This window comes from Diorhabda sublineata, chromosome 6, assembly GCF_026230105.1.
Source record: "Diorhabda sublineata isolate icDioSubl1.1 chromosome 6, icDioSubl1.1, whole genome shotgun sequence".
In the NCBI taxonomy this organism is placed as follows: domain Eukaryota; kingdom Metazoa; phylum Arthropoda; class Insecta; order Coleoptera; family Chrysomelidae; genus Diorhabda; species Diorhabda sublineata.
In genome coordinates, this window is record NC_079479.1 from 34,938,529 (window position 1) to 34,957,923 (window position 19,395).

Below are 19,395 nucleotides of genomic sequence, written 5' to 3' on the forward strand. Positions count from 1 at the left end.
AGATAGTTTCATACTGTTTTCATTCTTTTATTAATAAAACAATAAAATATCATCGAGTTATCGGTCTAGATTACATAATACATTCATATATGCAAAAAATTGAAGAATTGTATCTTTATTTTCTTTTTGAGGGAATAATTTGTTTTTAAATCGATTAATTCTATCAGCTGTCATACTATTCTAACCAATCATTCGATTATCAGTTACCATAGATAAGATTTAAGTTTAGAGGTTCAACTTCGGTATATTTGTTTAATTATCAAATTTATAGAGATAGTTTCATACTGTTTTCATTCTTTTATTAATAAAACAATAAAATATCATCGAGTTATCGGTCTAGATTACATAATTCATTCATATATGCAAAAAATTGAAGAATTGTATCTTTATTTTCTTTTTGAGGGAATAATTTGTTTTTAAATCGATTAATTCTATCAGCTGTCATACTATTCTAACCTATCATTCGATTATCAGTTACCATAGATAAGATTTAAGTTTAGAGGTTCAACTTCGGTATATTTGTTTAATTATCAAATTTATAGAGATAGTTTCATACTGTTTTCATTCTTTTATTAATAAAACAATAAAATATCATCGAGTTATCGATCTAGATTACATAATTCATTCATATATGCAAAAAATTGAAGAATTGTATCTTTATTTTCTTTTTGAGGGAATAATTTGTTTTTAAATCGATTAATTCTATCAGCTGTCATACTATTCTAACCTATCATTCGATTATCAGTTACCATAGATAAGATTTAAGTATAGAGGTTCAACTTCGGTATATTTGTTTAATTATCAAATTTATACAGATAGTGACATACTGTTTTCATTCTTTTATTAATAAAACAATAAAATATCATCGAGTTATCGATCTAGATTACATAATTCATTCATATATGCAAAAAATTGAAGAATTGTATCTTTATTTTCTTTTTGAGGGAATAATTTGTTTTTAAATCGATTAATTCTATCAGCTGTCATACTATTCTAACCAATCATTCGATTATCAATTACCATAGATAAGATTTAAGTATAGAGGTTCAACTTCGGTATATTTGTTTAATTATCAAATTTATAGAGATAGTTTCATACTGTTTTCATTCTTTTATTAATAAAACAATAAAATATCATCCTAACCTCCTAACCTCTAAACTAAAAGGCTAAAATTAATGCGGCGATTAACAAACTCAACCTTGTTGTTAATATAATGTCAAAAATTAGAAATACTACAAAGGTTGATGTCTTTTCACACAATAGCCAAATATTCGGCAGATTTTGAGCTTATAATTGATTCCCTTCGAAATGATTCGATGCATAAGATGGCGGTAACAGAACAAATCAAAAATTGGTCGCCGAAGTTGTTTTTGGAGTTAGTTTTAACCGTTGATTCACTGAGATACATGATTTTTATTGAGTTTCGTTTGACACAAGGAGTAAACACCAACTCCCATTTAATCCTGAGGTTTCGAAACCTATTTTGAAGCGCCCCCTATTTCTACAACCCGAATAAAGCAATTGACGGCACCCTGTCATAGCCGCAGCGCCATCTGTAGCCCAACTTTTACAATGTATCGATTACGATTTCGCCATCAAATTAAGAGTCAATTTTCTGGTGCCGACGCGCGGGCTTTTAGACGATAATAAAAGAAAAACAATCCGAAAACGTTTTATAAACAAAAACAATACATTTTTAAATATTTATCGTCAATACAATAACTTTGTTGAGCGTATAAATCCAATCTACTTATCGTACCGATAACTCGTAATTCATTTTCGGTGTGTCGAACGGTCGATTCGAAAATCGCGTCGCCAGGAACCGTTTCGAAATTAATCATGTAATCTTCAATCGCGTCCATCTTATTTACATGTAAAGTAACAGTTTTAATGTCGGATAATCGTAATTTCGCGCATTTTTTCGAACCGACAAGCAATCGATTTATATAATCGACGACGAATCGCGCGGATTTAACCGCTATCGATTTATCGGTCGGTACGTCGATAGTTTCCCGACACGTACACCAGTGACTCGAAATACCGGCTTGATCGCAACTTCTGTTACCATTAATTTTACCAAACAAACTACAACCTCTACTGAATTTTCCGGTATTCGATTCACCGATTAGATTTTCGTGATAAACCAAATCTTTTAGCGTCTCGTGGAGATCGAAAGGAGTAGTGAGTCTCTCGGCGTTTTCAATTAAATTATTCACACCTCGTTCGTACTTGTTCGCGAACCATTCCGGTAGGCGGATGAAAAGAAAAGGTAACCGTTCCTCGAATCTACCTTGAAGCGTTCGGCGTACGCCGCCGAATCTAATGCCGTGGTCGCTCAAAAAAACCGTCGCGGCGTTTTCCAAATGACCGCCGTTCTGCAGTCGCCGGAAAAATTCGTAGTAGGCCTCGTCGGCCGTGCGGGGGTAGTTCAAGTCGTCGTGGGAGATACTGACTTCCCAGAAGAAAGCGAAATAAGGTAGAGCGTTAAGTTTCATAGTAACGACGAATTTTTCTACATAATTTATGAAATCCTGATAAACGTAACGAGAACCTTGACAAATGAACGTGTTTACGTTGAAGTTGTTGCCGATACGTTTCTCCGCGTATCTGCTGAAGTGGCTGTAATAAAAATTCGTCGGTTGTTGTTTGAATCCTTTGAATCCGTAAGTGAACAAAGCCAAATGTGCCGCATCTTCACCGTAGGCTGTTACGTACCCTTCGTCTTTATATAGTTTCCATATGAAAGGACATTCGTCGAAATAATCGTTAGTTTTCGGCGTACAAGTTTTATTTAGTTCTTTAACGTTTAGTCCCGTTAGAATCGGGACGAGATTGGGAAAAGTGTTATCGGCCACTTTATTATAACCTAGAAATTCTACGGCGCCCAATTTTTTCAAATAATTAACCGTTTTGGGCATTTGTCTGTGAAGATTTAGTCTCGATACGGAGTCTAAACCCAAAATTAGTACATTTAGCGGTTGTGGGTGGTCGAATCGTTTTATATTTGTTATTGGTACGAAAGAAAACATGTCTTCGTAGATTAAAATATTGTTATAGTGACAAACGGCTCGGATGAATTCGTATTTGACGTTTATAGATTTTGTAAAGTTGTACCAGATACCGCTGAAACTGATCCTCGTGTCCGATTCGCCTCTTTTAGGTTTCTTTCTGAAAAAACCGTTGTAACGGCATTCTAATAAAGTTGTATCGCTAATATTATAGGCTGATAACGATGCGGTTATCACATAAATCGACGTTAGATTCGACGCTAATAAAGCCGGTTTTCCGTGGTTGCAAATGTGATTTTTGGGTTTTTCGATGAATTTTTTTACGAGTTCGTCGAATGGATCGAAATCTGGTATTCTACATCCTGGTGTATCTACGATGAAACCGACATGTTGTAGAGGTGATGTTCTGGTAGTGGAACTGTCGGTTTTTTTGGAATATTTCCATAAATTGTCGTTTTTGTAAATGATATAAAATACGACGTAGATGAATAATGCGCATAACAGTTTGTATCTGAATTTTGACGTTGGATATCTGGAAGAGAATTGAAAATCGATTAGAATTATATCATTCTGATGTGGAGGAGTCTGAATTACAAATAAAATGGGCTGTTGCTAACCACAGATCTATAATTTTTCAATGTATAATCATCATAATTCAGTTTCCAATAATTTTATGAGAAGACGACATCCTTAAAATATTGATGCAGGGATTTTGTTTCTTTACATTGTAGTTCAAACTAATTAGCTTCAACAAGAGCTGGAATTTCTTCGCCGTCTCCTATATATTTAATCAAATTAAGCGCCTAACAATCCCATAATGAAAAACGACCCTTTAGTTACTGATTCAAACCTTCTGGTTCTTAAAAAAATCCAGTTTTTGGTATTAGAGCCATTTGGGTAGCCTCAGATCTACAGTTTCTTCAATGCCCCTGTATATTCAGTCAAATTAACCACCCAACATTTCCATAATGAAAAAATATCCTTTAGGTACGGATTCGAAGCTTCTGGTTCTTAAAAATTCTAGTTTTTGGTATTAGAACCATTTGGGTAGCCTCAGATCTACAGTTCCTTCAATATCCCCAGTATATTCACTCAAATTAAGCACTCAACAATTCCATAATGAAAAACGACCCTTTAGGTACTGATTCAAACCTTCTGGTTCTTAAAAATTCTAGTTTTTGGTATTAGAGCCATTTGGGTAGCCTCAGATCTACAGTTTCTTCAATGTCCCCTGTATATTCAGTCAAATTAACCACCCAACATTTCCATAATGAAAAAATATCCTTTAGGTACGGATTCGAAGCATCTGGTTCTTAAAAATTCTAGTTTTTGGTATTAGAACCATTTGGGTAGCCTCAGATCTACAGTTTCTTCAATGCCCCTGTATATTCAGTCAAATTAACCACCCAACATTTCCATAATGAAAAAATATCCTTTAGGTACGGATTTAAACCTTCTAGTTTTTTAAAAATTCCAGTTTTTGGTATTAGAGACATTTGGGTAGCCTCAGATCTACAATTCTTTCAATATCCCCTGTATATTCACTCAAATTGAGCACCCAACAATTCCATAATGAAAAACAACCCTTTAGGTACTGATTCAAACCTTCTGGTTCTTAAAAATTCTAGTTTTTGGTATTAGAGCCATTTGGGTAGCCTCAGATCTACAGTTTCTTCAATATCCCCAGTATATTCACTCAAATTAAGCACTCAACAATTCCATAATGAAAAACGATCCTTTAGGTACTGATTCAAACCTTCAGGTTTTTAAAAATTCTAGTTTTTGGTATTAGAACCATTTGGGTAGCCTCAGATCTACAGTTCCTTCAATATCCCCAGTATATTCACTCAAATTAAGCACTCAACAATTCCATAATGAAAAACGATCCTTTAGGTACTGATTCAAACCTTCAGGTTTTTAAAAATTCTAGTTTTTGGTATTAGAACCATTTGGGTAGCCTCAGATCTACAGTTCCTTCAATGTCCCCAGTATATTCACTCAAATTAAGCACTCAACAATTCCATAATGAAAAACGATCCTTTAGGTACTGATTCAAACATTCTGGTTTTTTAAAAAATCCGGTTTTTGGTATTAGAACCATTTGGGTAGCCTCAGATCTACAGTTCCTTCAATATCCCCAGTATATTCACTCAAATTAAGCACTCAACAATTCCATAATGAAAAACGATCCTTTAGGTACCGATTCAAACCTTCTGGTTCTTAAAAATTCTAGTTTTTGGTATTAGAGCCATTTGGGTAGCCTCAGATCTACAGTTTCTTCAATGTCCCCTGTATATTCAGTCAAATTAACCACCCAACATTTCCATAATGAAAAAATATCCTTTAGGTACGGATTCGAAGCTTCTGGTTCTTAAAAATTCTAGTTTTTGGTATTAGAACCATTTGGGTAGCCTCAGATCTACAGTTCCTTCAATATCCCCAGTATATTCACTCAAATTAAGCACTCAACAATTCCATAATGAAAAACGATCCTTTCGGTACTGATTCGAGGCTTCTGGTATTTTCGAATATAAAAATTTGGGGCATCAAACTTGAGATATCGATTCAAGTTTTCTATTTTTTTTTCGGTTTTTGTTTTTGGTATTAAGTCAAATCTTTTCATGATTTAGAAGAGTTGAAGTTACGCAAATCGTTTTATGACTTTGCAGTATCGAATAATAGTCTGAACTAATTTATCTTCAAGATTTTTTACTCGATATAAAAAATTGTTTCGTTACTTTAAAATCAAATTACTCCTTTGTAAAATATTGTTAGTTAAACATCAGTGAATTACCTGAAATATTTCGGTCTCTTTTATAGTTATACCTCTCAAATTCAAAGAGTTTCAGTTTATTTGGAAACGCTTCTTCAATTTCTCTGAATATCCCGACTAATTTCATTTTCCTCGACGACCCTTTGTTCGTTTGTTAAATCTTTTTTTTTTCCAGATACAATGTTAATTTGTTATTCAAAATTCCCTCCAAGATTTTGCAGATAGTGTGCTTGTTAAGCACATCCGAATGCAGGATCGGTTCGTCAAGTTTTTATTATTTAAATAATAGATTATATCAGAATAATATATCTTATAAGTTCAGTTTTTGTATCTCATAAATTTTGTATCTCATCATATGAATAAGCGTTTCCCTTAAAGCGATTTTCTCGTTCAAATTACCAATGCGAGATCCATTAATTATTATATTCGAGTCTATAGATACGTTACTCCAAATTGAGATTCCATTATACGGTTATCGGGGTGGAAATTCGCCATTTTACATTCCGCATTCGGATGTTACCCAAAGAAAATTTCAATATCACGTCAAAAGCGATTTTGTATCGGTAAATTTAGGTTATGTTAGGTTAGGTATGGTAACACGAAAATGTAAAACACCCAGTATCAAAATATCATTTAATAGTAGTTTTCGGAAGGCAATAAGCAATAATTGTTTCATTATTTCGCTCAATTTCGTATCGTACGGCCTCTATTTGTGTTTTAAATGAGAATTATTTGACTTACTTGATCTTCGCATATTTCATATTGTCACTTCAACAACAAATAATGAATTGTTTTGTCGCGCATTTCAAAGTTTAATGTAAATAATTGAGACAAATAATTTTAATCTGATTAAATTTATAACGGTAAATATTTTTTTGGAATATACGAGGCTACTATACGATAGAGGCTATTTAATATTTGACATATGGCAACACTGATGCGAATATGTCAAAACTGACATGAAATTTGACATTTTCAATGTTGAACGTACTCGGCACTAGTTCTATGACTTTTGACGTGTATTAAACCGACAGCAGTCGAATCGAAGTTGTACAGAATGTTAAACTGTATAATAAAACTATTTTGAAAAGCAATAAAGCCTCATCCAATTGAAAATATTTGTTTTTATTTGTCTATCTCAAAACTTATGTAGCAACCCTCGTATTATACCTGATATTTCAGAAGCCGCGTATTCTTCTATTCTTGTTTATAAATTATTCGAACTGATGTAGTTGATTTAATGCAGCTGTTAATACTAAACCGCTTCGTTTTATAATTCTTGTAAATAAAGTTTATTTAATTTCATTGTTTAAATGTTTTGGATAAAAATCTCAGATCCGTTTATTCACTAAACTCACTTGTAAAAGATAAAAATAATATTTCAGTTAACAACAATGTGTTTTATGACAATCCTCGTATATTTATAGATGGTTCTATTTGGTTCGGTTGGACTGGAAACATTTTGATATTCTTTGATTTACCTTTACTTTCGTTTTTGTATTTTCGAGTGTTATTTTCGCTTTTTTGGAATATTAAGATCGTTAATAATTCTGTATAAATTGTTTCTGATCATAGTATCGAAAATCTATAAACCCTCTCCATATACTGTGTAACTTTTATCTATGGTCTTAGTCTAAAATGTTTTGTTGAGTCTTCTTCTTTTTTTTGTTATTTTGCTTCATTTGTCTTAATAAATTATTGGTTATAAACAAACATTCTTGTTTATATTACTAAAGTCTTATATTTTGAATTACTCTGTATAGAATTTACGCGAATGGTCAACCTACATCGTGACAATATAATTTCGCGTCGCATAAGTCTGAACTCGTGTATGTTTATGTAAAAAAATGATAAATTCATGAGAAGCGAATGTAAATTATTGACATCGGTACGTAACAGCTTTTTATTTAGCATGTCACGAGCCTTTTTCCAAGTGCGAATTAAAACCTTTTGAAGTGCTTCATTTGTTATAATTATTCGAGTGATATGACTTTGATTCTACACCGTTTGTATGTTTATTCATGTTTCCTTTCAGTCGAATTTCACTGCTGAAACTAAACTACACATAAATCATTCGACAGTTTTAATAATCATATAAAGAGAAGGAAATCAAACCAGTCGTTAAGGATACGGTAGAACTTGTAAATTAACTGAGATATCTGGAAGAAGCCATACAAAATTACATGACGACAAGGTATGCAATAAACTATGAGAGAAATAAGAAGAGCCAAAAGAATAAAACTATGAAAGCTAGTTAAGATCCTGAATCACGATAGAAAGAGGATTTAACAACAGTAGATGACATCCGAGAAGCTTTTAGGAGAATCATAGAGATTAAATTAACCCTCAACGAAACCCCAAACAAAAATGAAATCAATAAGACAACAACGACCAAGACTAAAATTCAGGATACAACATTTCTGATGAGGTATCATTCAGATTAAATAAACGAACGAGAAACTTGGACTGCTGAAATTAACCCTGTCCATAGATCTCTTCTCTCTAAGACTAAAAGGATTCAACCAGTGCAATACAAACATCTGGGAGTCCGGTTGAGGGCTGTAATCATCCCGGATTTTCATATATTAAGTCCCAGTTTTTTCTTTTATATAAATATAATTTGTTTTTAAATTATAACTGTAAAAAATAATGAGGGAACACCGATGTAAATTACTAAAGAAGGAATGGAATTGGCTTGAAACATAAAAAAAATTGTTGTAGACACCTGGAATTTCGTGAGTACTTAAATATAAAAAGCAAAGTTGAAAAGATATTTGGAAAAATTATCAGGGCATCTGAAATTTTTACTCACAGTTGTAGAATTTAGACAGGTAGAGGACGATTCAGAATACGTACCGAGGTTTTATTAAATTTCTCTAATAGAGTGGGAGGAATGATAACAAATTAATTTAGAAGTGACTACTGAGCCGAAATACGGAATATTAACAAACTCAATGGTATAATTACAAATATTATAAATATAAATAGTTGAGAAGATGTTTTAGCGTTCATTTTATCCACTGATTCGTTTGGTTTTTTTATTTTATTTCGAAATTCGGTATAATCGATACATGCTACATCATATTTTTTATTGCTCTAACATTGTCTTACACGCCGTTTCGCTCAAAAACGATTGGAATCACGGAGAATTGTTAAGGAAGAATGCTTTGTGCTAAGCGGATCCAACAGAGTACTCACATTTCAATTGTGAAAGACCTGAATATAACTAGTGACTATCTAGCAAAGTCGTTCACGACCGGAATTCTTTAGAAACGTATAATGAAGAAGAGAATTTAATGGAACAGTAAATCATTTTTTTCGTATATAGATTTTTAGTTCATTTTATGTAGTAACCTTTAATAATGGAATTTAAATTGATTGTTTCGTAGCTTTGATGATATAAATTAAAAATTTGCGCTTTATTATGAGAAATTGTTTAATTTTTTAAAAAAATATTGCTGCTGTCGCTTTAATACACGTCAAAAGTCATAGAACTCGTGCTGAGTACGTTCAACATTGAAAATGTCAAATTCTATACAGAGTAATTCAAAATATAAGACTTTAGTAATATAAACAAGAATGTTTGTTTATAACCAATAATTTATTAATACAAATGAAGCAAAATAACAAAAAAAAGAAGAAGACTCAATAAAACATTTTAGACTAAGACCATAGATAAAAGTTACACAGTATATGGAGAGGGTTTATAGATTTTCGATACTATGATCAGAAACCATTTATACAGAATTATTAACGATCTTAATATTCCAAAAAAGCGAAAATAACACTCGAAAATACAAAAACGAAAGTAAAGGTAAATCAAAGAATATCAAAATGTTTCCAGTCCAACCGAACCAAATAGAACCATCTATAAATATACGAGGATTGCCATAAAACACATTGTTGTTAACTGAAATATTATTTTTATCTTTTACAAGTGAGTTTAGTGAATAAACGGATCTGAGATTTTTATCCAAAACATTTAAACAATGAAATTAAATAAACTTTATTTACAAGAATTATAAAACGATGCGGTTTAGTATTAACAGCTGCATTAAATCAACTACATCAGTTCGAATAATTTATAAACAAGAATAGAAGAATACGCGGCTTCTGAAATATCAGGTATAATACGAGGGTTGCTACATAAGTTTTGAGATAGACAAATAAAAACAAATATTTTCAATTGGATGAGGCTTTATTGCTTTTCAAAATAGTTTTATTATACAGTTTAACATTCTGTACAACTTCGATTCGACTGCTGTCGGTTTAATACACGTCAAAAGTCATAGAACTAGTGCCGAGTACGTTCAACATTGAAAATGTCAAATGTCATGTCAGTTTTGACATATTCGCATCAATGTTGCCATATGTCAAATATTAAATAGCCTATATGGTATAGTAGCCTCGTATATTCCAAAAAAATATTTACCGTTATAAATTTAATCAGATTAAAATTATTTGTCTCAATTATTTACATTAAACTTTGAAATGCGCGACAAAACAATTCATTATTTGTTGATGAAATGACAATATGAAATATGCGAAGATCAAGTAAGTCAAATAATTCTCATTTAAAACACAAATAGAGGCCGTACGATACGAAATAGAGCGAAATAATGAAACAATTATTGCTTATTGCCTTCCGAAAACTACTATTTAATGATATTTTGATACTGGGTGTTTTACATTTTCGTGTTACCATACCTAACCTAACATAACCTAACCTAACCTAACCTAACCTAACCTAACCTAACCTAACATAACCTAAATATACCGATACAAAATCGATTTTGACGTGATATTGATAGTTTTGGCAGTTTCGACAGTTTCGACAGTTTTGACAGTTTTGACAGTTTTGACAGTTTTGACAGTTTTGACAGTTCCGACAGTTTCGACAGTTTTGACAGTTTTGACAGTTTTGACAGTTTTGGCAGTTTTGACAGTTTTGACAGTTTCGACAGTTTTGACAGTTTTTGACAGATTAAATCCGGCTCGAAGGACCAAATTGAGTAAATATTGTTGTGAATCGAGTAAACGAATTGTTCTAATCATGAAATAAATTTCGGTGGTACTAGATTTTCTGATTTTTCGTTATCAAATGCTAAAATTAATAAATTTTCGTGGTTTCTAATTAAATAGATTTGACCTAATTATGAATAAACGTGTTTTATTTTTTTTATACCCTTCCTTTAACGAAATTAACGATAATTAAAAAATGATGGTGTCACAATTGACAGTATGTAAACAACGGAAGAGTTTTGACTGTTTTTTATTGACTTTTATATATGTATCGATGTACATCCCTTGTGAAATTGAGTTGCGTAAAGCTTTTTGAGGGGTGAAATAATCTCCATTACCTTTTTATTCCGTTCTGTCGTTTATTATTTTACTCGTGGTCCTGTTTTTTATTTTTTTTACCAATCGCTTGTTTCCCATTCTATTGTAGTCCTCTTCTTTTTTTACATTCTGTATCCCATTGTGGGATTCACAGAGCTATTGTGTTTCATTTTATGTAGGTTTTTTGGTTATTTTTTCAAAATTTCAACATTTCTTTCGGTGAAAATTTAATAGTTTGAACTAATTGAGGTTGATTTGTTGAGCAAAAAGAAAAAATAAGACAAATTTTTAGGTCTACTATTAATTTTTTTATGTATAAACTTATTTTTTACTATATTTCGATAAATTTTTCAATTTCCATCATATTTTTTCCAAATTTTCATCAGTCCAATGAGGCAAATTTAAATGTTCTGAATATTCAGACTCTTTTTTGTGGTTTTTTACTTATCTATTCAAAATTAACTAATTTTTTATCATTTGCAACTTTTTGGGCACCATTTTCTCGATTATTTAAACGAAAGAGAAAAATTTTATCATTTTTCCAACAAAGAAACTTCGTTTTAACAAATTTCTTATAATTTTTCCAAATTCCGCCCCTTTTTTAATGCAAATTTATATACGGGGCAAATTTAAATGTCCGTTAAACATTTTTTTAATATTCTGATTATTCTTTGTAGTTTTTTGGTTATTTTTTCAAAATTCACTAATTTATTATTATTTACACCTTTTTGGGCACCATTTTCTCGATTAATCAAAGAAAAGAGAAAAAGTTTATCATTTTTTCAACTTATAAATTTCGTTTTAACAAATTTTTCCAATTTGCCCCCCATTTTTTATGCAAATTTATATACGAGGCAAATTTAAATGTCCGTTAAACATTTTTTTAATATTCTGATTATTCTTTGTAGTTTTTTGGTTATTTTTTCAAAATTCACTAATTTATTATTATTTACACCTTTTTGGGCACCATTTTCTCGATTAATCAAAGAAAAGAGAAAAAGTTTATCATTTTTTCAACTTATAAATTTCGTTTTAACAAATTTTTCCAATTTGCCCCCCATTTTTTATGCAAATTTATATACGGGGCAAATTTAAATGTCCGTTAAACATTTTTTTAATATTCTGATTATTCTTTGTAGTTTTTTGGTTATTTTTTCAAAATTCACTAATTTATTATTATTTACACCTTTTTGGGCACCATTTTCTCGATTAATCAAAGAAAAGAGAAAAAGTTTATCATTTTTTCAACTTATAAATTTCGTTTTAACAAATTTTTCCAATTTGCCCCCCATTTTTTATGCAAATTTATATACGAGGCAAATTTAAATGCCTGTTAAACATTTTTTCAATATTCTGACTCATTTTTTGTGGTTTTTTGGCTATTTTTTCAAAACTAACTAATTATTTATCATTTACACGTTTTTGGGCAACATTTTCTCGATTAATTAGAGAAAAGAGAAAAATTTTATCATTTTTTCAACATAAAAACTTCGTTTCAAGAAATTTTTTATAATTTTTCCAATTTGTGCCCCATTTTTTATGCAAATTTATATACGGGGCAAATTTAAATGTCCGTTAAACATGTTTCAATATTCGGACTCATTTTTTGTGGTTTTTTGGTTAATTTTTCAAAATTAACTAATCCTTTATCATTTACACGTTTTTGGGCAACATTTTCTCGATTAATTAAAGAAAAGAGAAAAATTTTATCATTTTTTCAACATAAAAACTTCGTTTCAACAAATTTTTTATAATTTTTCCATTTTGCGCCCCATTTTTTATGCAAATTTATTTACGAGGCAAATTTAAATGCCTGTTAAACATTTTTCAATATTCTGACTCATTTTTTGTGGTTTTTTGGCTATTTTTTCAAAACTAACTAATTATTTATCATTTACACGTTTTTGGGCAACATTTTCTCGATTAATTAGAGAAAAGAGAAAAATTTTATCATTTTTTCAACATAAAAACTTCGTTTCAACAAATTTTTTATAATTTTTCCAATTTGTGCCCCATTTTTTATGCAAATTTATATACGAGGCAAATTTAAATGCCTGTTAAACATTTTTTCAATATTCGGACTCATTTTTCGTGGCTTTTTTGGTTATTTTTTCAAAATTAACTAATCTTTTATCATTTTCAACTTTTTGGGCACAATTTTCTCGATTAATTAAACGAAAGAGAAAAATTTTATCATTTTTTCAACATAAAAACTTCGTTTCAACAAATTTTTTATAATTTTTCCAATTTGCGCCCCATTTTTTATGCAAATTTATATACGGGGCAAATTTAAATGTCCGTTAAACATTTTTCAATATTCGGACTCATTTTTTGTGATTTTTTGGTTAATTTTTCAAAATTAACTAATCTTTTATCATTTTCAACTTTTTGGGCAACATTTTCTCGATTAATTAAAGAAAAGAGAAAAATTTTATCATTTTTTCAACATAAAAACTTCGTTTCAACAAATTTTTTATAATTTTTCCATTTTGCGCCCCATTTTTTATGCAAATTTATTTACGAGGCAAATTTAAATGCCTGTTAAACATTTTTTCAATATTCGGACTCATATTTCGTGGTTTTTTTGGTTATTTTTTCAAAATTAACTAATTTATTATCATTTTCAACTCTTTGAGCACCATTTTCTCGATTAATTACAAAAAAAAGAGTAAAATTTTATCTTTTTTTCAACACAGAAACTTAGTTTTAACAAATTTTCCATAATTTTCCCAATTTCCGCCCCATTTTTTTTGTAAAATTTCATATACGAGGCCCATTAAACATTTTTCCAATAATTAAACTTCGATCTTCATCGTTGATTAAATGTATTTAAGTTATTAATACAACCGAAATTGAATATCGGAGGGAGTGGCTAGTACTTACCACCCTTATCGTTTACATCGTAGACGGCGATCCCGTCTGACTTTCGAAATTGGGCGGCGGCGCATCGCGGTGAGATTCGTCCGTTTTGTGGCGTCCTGAACGCAGTTTACTGTGACATTTCCACAGATAACAACATATATAGATAAATTCCGGCGTCGTCGCTTTTCTTTCGGTTCGTCGCACGACGTGTCAGTTTTTCGCCGCTCATTAAAACCTTTAAAAACATTTATTTAAACAAATTATCGATGATATAAAAGGAATGTGTCGGGAATGTAAACCGTTCGATTTCAGGACGATTTTTGACTAATCTTAATCTGATATCGAGTTTCAAGTGTTGATTAGTAATTAATATGAAAAAGGATACAGTTTTTTTCCCGGTACAAGGACTCTTAATGTTTATCCTGTTAGCTCATATCGACGGTTCGTACATTACAAATTAATTTCACCCAAATTCATTTAAAATCAAAAGTTTTTGTTCGATACTAAATTTAGAGTCGTAACTTTCACGGTTGTGTCGAAAAACGAAGTTTCAGCTTTCAGTAGTTCACGAAAATTATTCATATCGCTCTTTAAATATTTTTGAGGTTATAGTACAACATTTATTCAACATATCGTTAACAAAAACGTTTCCTAAGTAATGAAATAATAAAGGATTTTAATCAGTTTTATAATTTGGTTCCTCGAAACTAAATTACGAGTAAACATCGATGGGGTTCCGCAAGGTTCCTTTCTTGGTCACTTATTATACACATTTAGACTTTAGAAACATCTCAAATAGTGTTTATATCACTTATCATGGTTCTTCTAGTAGATATATTATCATACAGGATGTCCCAAAAGTAATTGTTTTAATTCTTCATTCATTCTTCATAAAGCGCCGTCTTCAGGTCTAATTTCGTAGCTGGTAGAAGATTTCTAGCTCGAGCTTTCATTTTAAGTCCATACCATGAACGCTTGACAGGATTTTAGACCATACGGAAGCCGCAGTTTAAATAAAAACTCGGTTTTCGCTTCTATTCGAATTCCCGCTCGAACCTACCGAGAATCTCCTCCAAAAACCACGGAATTCTTCTTTAGAATACTTCAGGTCTTCTATGGACTCGTTGCTACCATTCTGGCATCTTCTGCTTTCGTCTAATTGGGCCCCATTCATTGGGTCAGTCCAATTAACGTGTTTTATGGTAAATCGTGGATGGATTGCTCGGTGGACTGAGGCCACTGACGTTTATAGCTCAAGGTTAAGTCTTCTTCTGATTGTCCGACCACTTCTAGGTCTTGTTGGACTTGGGATACCAGTGAGGACACGATTTTTTAGCGATGAACAGTTTTAGTTTCTTCATTATGTCGTAAACTACTTGGACAATCCTCGTATTAGAATAATTGGGTATGAATAAAATATTTTAATTGTTGATCTGGTACATTTTGAAGTATTTTTTCATAAAATTGATTTGTGTAAATATAATTTAGGTTAAATTGGAATTTTCGAGTGGAGAATCTGATCTGCACTTTACAAAATGAGAGGTGAAATATTTGCAGGTTCCGTTCGGCTTTGCCGCAATCACATGAGCTAATCAAAGGGTTGTTTATCATTTTGCGATGCTTATTTTGTTTGAAAATTTAAACGACGTGGTCGAACAAGCACCCCGAAAGTATTTTACTTGGTTAGTATCAATTTTACGTATAAAATACAGAATGATAAATTTAACTTACCCCGTATAAATTATTTTTTAGGGAAAAGCTACTTTGTATTTTTGGAATTATAGTATACGGGGAACGGGGAAATGAATTCCTGAACGAAATGAGAAATTATCTTTTTGAGTACCATTTTTTTTGCTTAATTAAAAAAAAGAGAAAATTTTTTTCTTTTTTTCAACATAAAAACATCGTTTGGTTGAATTTTTTATAATTTTTCCAATTACCGCCCCATTTTTGATTCAAATTTATATACGAGGCAAATTAAAATGTTCGTTAAACATTTTTTCAATATTCTGGCTCATTTTTTGTGGCTTTTTGGTCATTTTTTCGAAATTAACTAATTTTTTATCATTTACAACTTTTTGGGCACCATTTTCTCGTTTAATTGAAGAAAACAGAAAAATTTTGTCTTTTTTTCAACTTACAAACTTCGTTTTAACAAATTTTTCCAATTTGCCCCCCATTTTTTGCAAAATTTATATACGAGGCAAATTTAAATGTTCGTTAAACATTTTTTCAATATTCGGACACATTTTTTGTGGTTTTTGGTCATTTTTTCGAAATTAACTAATTTTTTATCATTTACAACTTTTTGGGCACCATTTTCTCGATTAATTAAAGAAAAGAGAAAAATTTTATCATTTTTTCAACATAAAAACTTCGTTTCAACAAATTTTTTATAATTTTTCCAATTTGCGCCCCATTTTTAATGTAAATTTATATACGAAGCAAATTTAAATGTCCGTTAAACATTTTTCCAAAATTCTGACTCATTTTTTGTGTTTTTTTTGGTTATTTTTTCAAAATTAACTAATTTATTATCATTTTCAACTTTTTGGGGTACCATTTTCTCGATTAATTAAAGAAAAGAAAAAAATTTTATCATTTTTTTTACATAGAAACTTCGTTTTAACAAATTTTTTACAATTTTTCCAATTTGCGTCCCATTTTTTATGCAAATTTATATACGAAGCAAATTTAAATGCCCATTAAACATTTTTTCAATATTCTGACTCATTTTTTGCGTTTTTTTGGTTATTTTTTCAAAATTAAATAATTTATTATCATTTTCAACTTTTCGGGGCACCATTTTCTCGATTAATTAAAGAAAAGATAAAATTTCATCATTTTTTTAACACAGAAACTTCGTTTTAACAAATTTTTTACAATTTTTCCAATTTGCGTCCCATTTTTTATGCAAATTTATATACGAAGCAAATTTAAATGCCCATTAAACATTTTTTCAATATTCTGACTCATTTTTTGTGTTTTTTTTGGTTATTTTTTCAAAATTAAATAATTTATTATCATTTTCAACTTTTCGGGGCACCATTTTCTCGATTAATTAAAGAAAAGATAAAATTTCATCATTTTTTTAACACAGAAACTTCGTTTTAACAAATTTTTTATAATTTTTCCAAATTCCGTCCCATTTTTAATGCAAATTTTTATACGGGGCAAATTTAAATGTCCGTTAAACATTTTTTCAATATTCGGACTCATTTTTTGTGTTTTTTTTGGTTATTTTTTCAAAATTAACTAATTTATTATCATTTTCAACTTTTTGGGGTACCATTTTCTCGATTAATTAAAGAAAAGAAAAAAATTTTATCATTTTTTCAACATAAAAACTTCGTTTCAACAAATTTTTTATAATTTTTCCAATTTGCGCCCCATTTTTAATGTAAATTTATATACGAAGCAAATTTAAATGTCCGTTAAACATTTTTCCAAAATTCTGACTCATTTTTTGTGTTTTTTTTGGTTATTTTTTCAAAATTAAATAATTTATTATCATTTTCAACTTTTCGGGGCACCATTTTCTCGATTAATTAAAGAAAAGATAAAATTTCATCATTTTTTTAACACAGAAACTTCGTTTTAACAAATTTTTTACAATTTTTCCAATTTGCGTCCCATTTTTTATGCAAATTTATATACGAAGCAAATTTAAATGCCCATTAAACATTTTTTCAATATTCTGACTCATTTTTTGTGTTTTTTTTGGTTATTTTTTCAAAATTAACTAATTTATTATCATTTTCAACTTTTTGGGGTACCATTTTCTCGATTAATTAAAGAAAAGAAAAAAATTTTATCATTTTTTCAACATAAAAACTTCGTTTCAACAAATTTTTTATAATTTTTCCAATTTGCGCCCCATTTTTAATGTAAATTTATATACGAAGCAAATTTAAATGTCCGTTAAACATTTTTCCAAAATTCTGACTCATTTTTTGTGTTTTTTTTGGTTATTTTTTCAAAATTAAATAATTTATTATCATTTTCAACTTTTCGGGGCACCATTTTCTCGATTAATTAAAGAAAAGATAAAATTTCATCATTTTTTTAACACAGAAACTTCGTTTTAACAAATTTTTTACAATTTTTCCAATTTGCGTCCCATTTTTTATGCAAATTTATATACGAAGCAAATTTAAATGCCCATTAAACATTTTTTCAATATTCTGACTCATTTTTTGTGTTTTTTTTGGTTATTTTTTCAAAATTAAATAATTTATTATCATTTTCAACTTTTCGGGGCACCATTTTCTCGATTAATTAAAGAAAAGATAAAATTTCATCATTTTTTTAACACAGAAACTTCGTTTTAACAAATTTTTTACAATTTTTCCAATTTGCGTCCCATTTTTTATGCAAATTTATATACGAAGCAAATTTAAATGCCCATTAAACATTTTTTCAATATTCTGACTCATTTTTTGTGTTTTTTTTGGTTATTTTTTCAAAATTAAATAATTTATTATCATTTTCAACTTTTCGGGGCACCATTTTCTCGATTAATTAAAGAAAAGATAAAATTTCATCATTTTTTTAACACAGAAACTTCGTTTTAACAAATTTTTTACAATTTTTCCAATTTGCGTCCCATTTTTTATGCAAATTTATATACGAAGCAAATTTAAATGCCCATTAAACATTTTTTCAATATTCTGACTCATTTTTTGTGTTTTTTTTGGTTATTTTTTCAAAATTAAATAATTTATTATCATTTTCAACTTTTCGGGGCACCATTTTCTCGATTAATTAAAGAAAAGATAAAATTTCATCATTTTTTTAACACAGAAACTTCGTTTTAACAAATTTTTTACAATTTTTCCAATTTGCGTCCCATTTTTTATGCAAATTTATATACGAAGCAAATTTAAATGCCCATTAAACATTTTTTCAATATTCTGACTCATTTTTTGTGTTTTTTTTGGTTATTTTTTCAAAATTAAATAATTTATTATCATTTTCAACTTTTCGGGGCACCATTTTCTCGATTAATTAAAGAAAAGATAAAATTTCATCATTTTTTTAACACAGAAACTTCGTTTTAACAAATTTTTTACAATTTTTCCAATTTGCGTCCCATTTTTTATGCAAATTTATATACGAAGCAAATTTAAATGCCCATTAAACATTTTTTCAATATTCTGACTCATTTTTTGTGTTTTTTTTGGTTATTTTTTCAAAATTAATCAATTCATTAGAAAAGAGTAAAATATTTTACTACAATTGAATACCTTGTAGTCCATCGTGTATATATTATTTTAATAATAAGTTACTTCGTTTTCGATTTTCTCGATAAATGAAACTTTTACATTTTTTTACATTTTACTTTACATAAATTTTTACACTATAATTCGAAAAAACTTCACAAACTATCAAGAATCAGTTAGTTTCGAGTTC

General features: G+C 29.6%; 2 protein-coding genes across 2 annotated transcripts in view; one reads left to right on the plus strand and one right to left on the minus strand.

Moving 5' to 3' along the window:
* Window positions 1-1,673: 1,673 nt before the first annotated feature.
* LOC130445884 (uncharacterized) lies at window positions 1,674-5,908 on the minus strand. The gene is made up of 2 exons (XM_056781772.1): window positions 5,835-5,908; window positions 1,674-3,426 (listed from the first exon to the last, which is right to left on the minus strand). The coding sequence occupies exons 1-2, from the start codon at window positions 5,906-5,908 to the stop codon at window positions 1,674-1,676; spliced, it is 1,827 nt and encodes a 608-aa protein (XP_056637750.1).
* An 8,199-nt stretch (window positions 5,909-14,107) lies between these two features.
* LOC130445607 (uncharacterized) overlaps window positions 14,108-19,395 on the plus strand; it is a 115,051-nt gene continuing 109,763 nt past the window's right edge. Inside the window, exon 1 of the mRNA XM_056781337.1 lies at window positions 14,108-14,424. Coding sequence (XP_056637315.1) covers window positions 14,355-14,424 — 70 coding nt within the window. The 5' untranslated portion in view covers window positions 14,108-14,354. The remainder of the gene's footprint in view (window positions 14,425-19,395) is intronic.

Coding starts and splice junctions, on each gene's coding strand:
- LOC130445884 (XM_056781772.1), bottom strand. CDS start 5,908: ATGAAATTAGTCGGGATATTCAGAGAAATTGAAGAAGCGTTTCCAAAT. Junction 3,427..5,834: donor AAACTCTTTGAATTTGAGAG/GTATAACTATAA, acceptor AAAAACCGACAG/TTCCACTACCAGAACATCAC.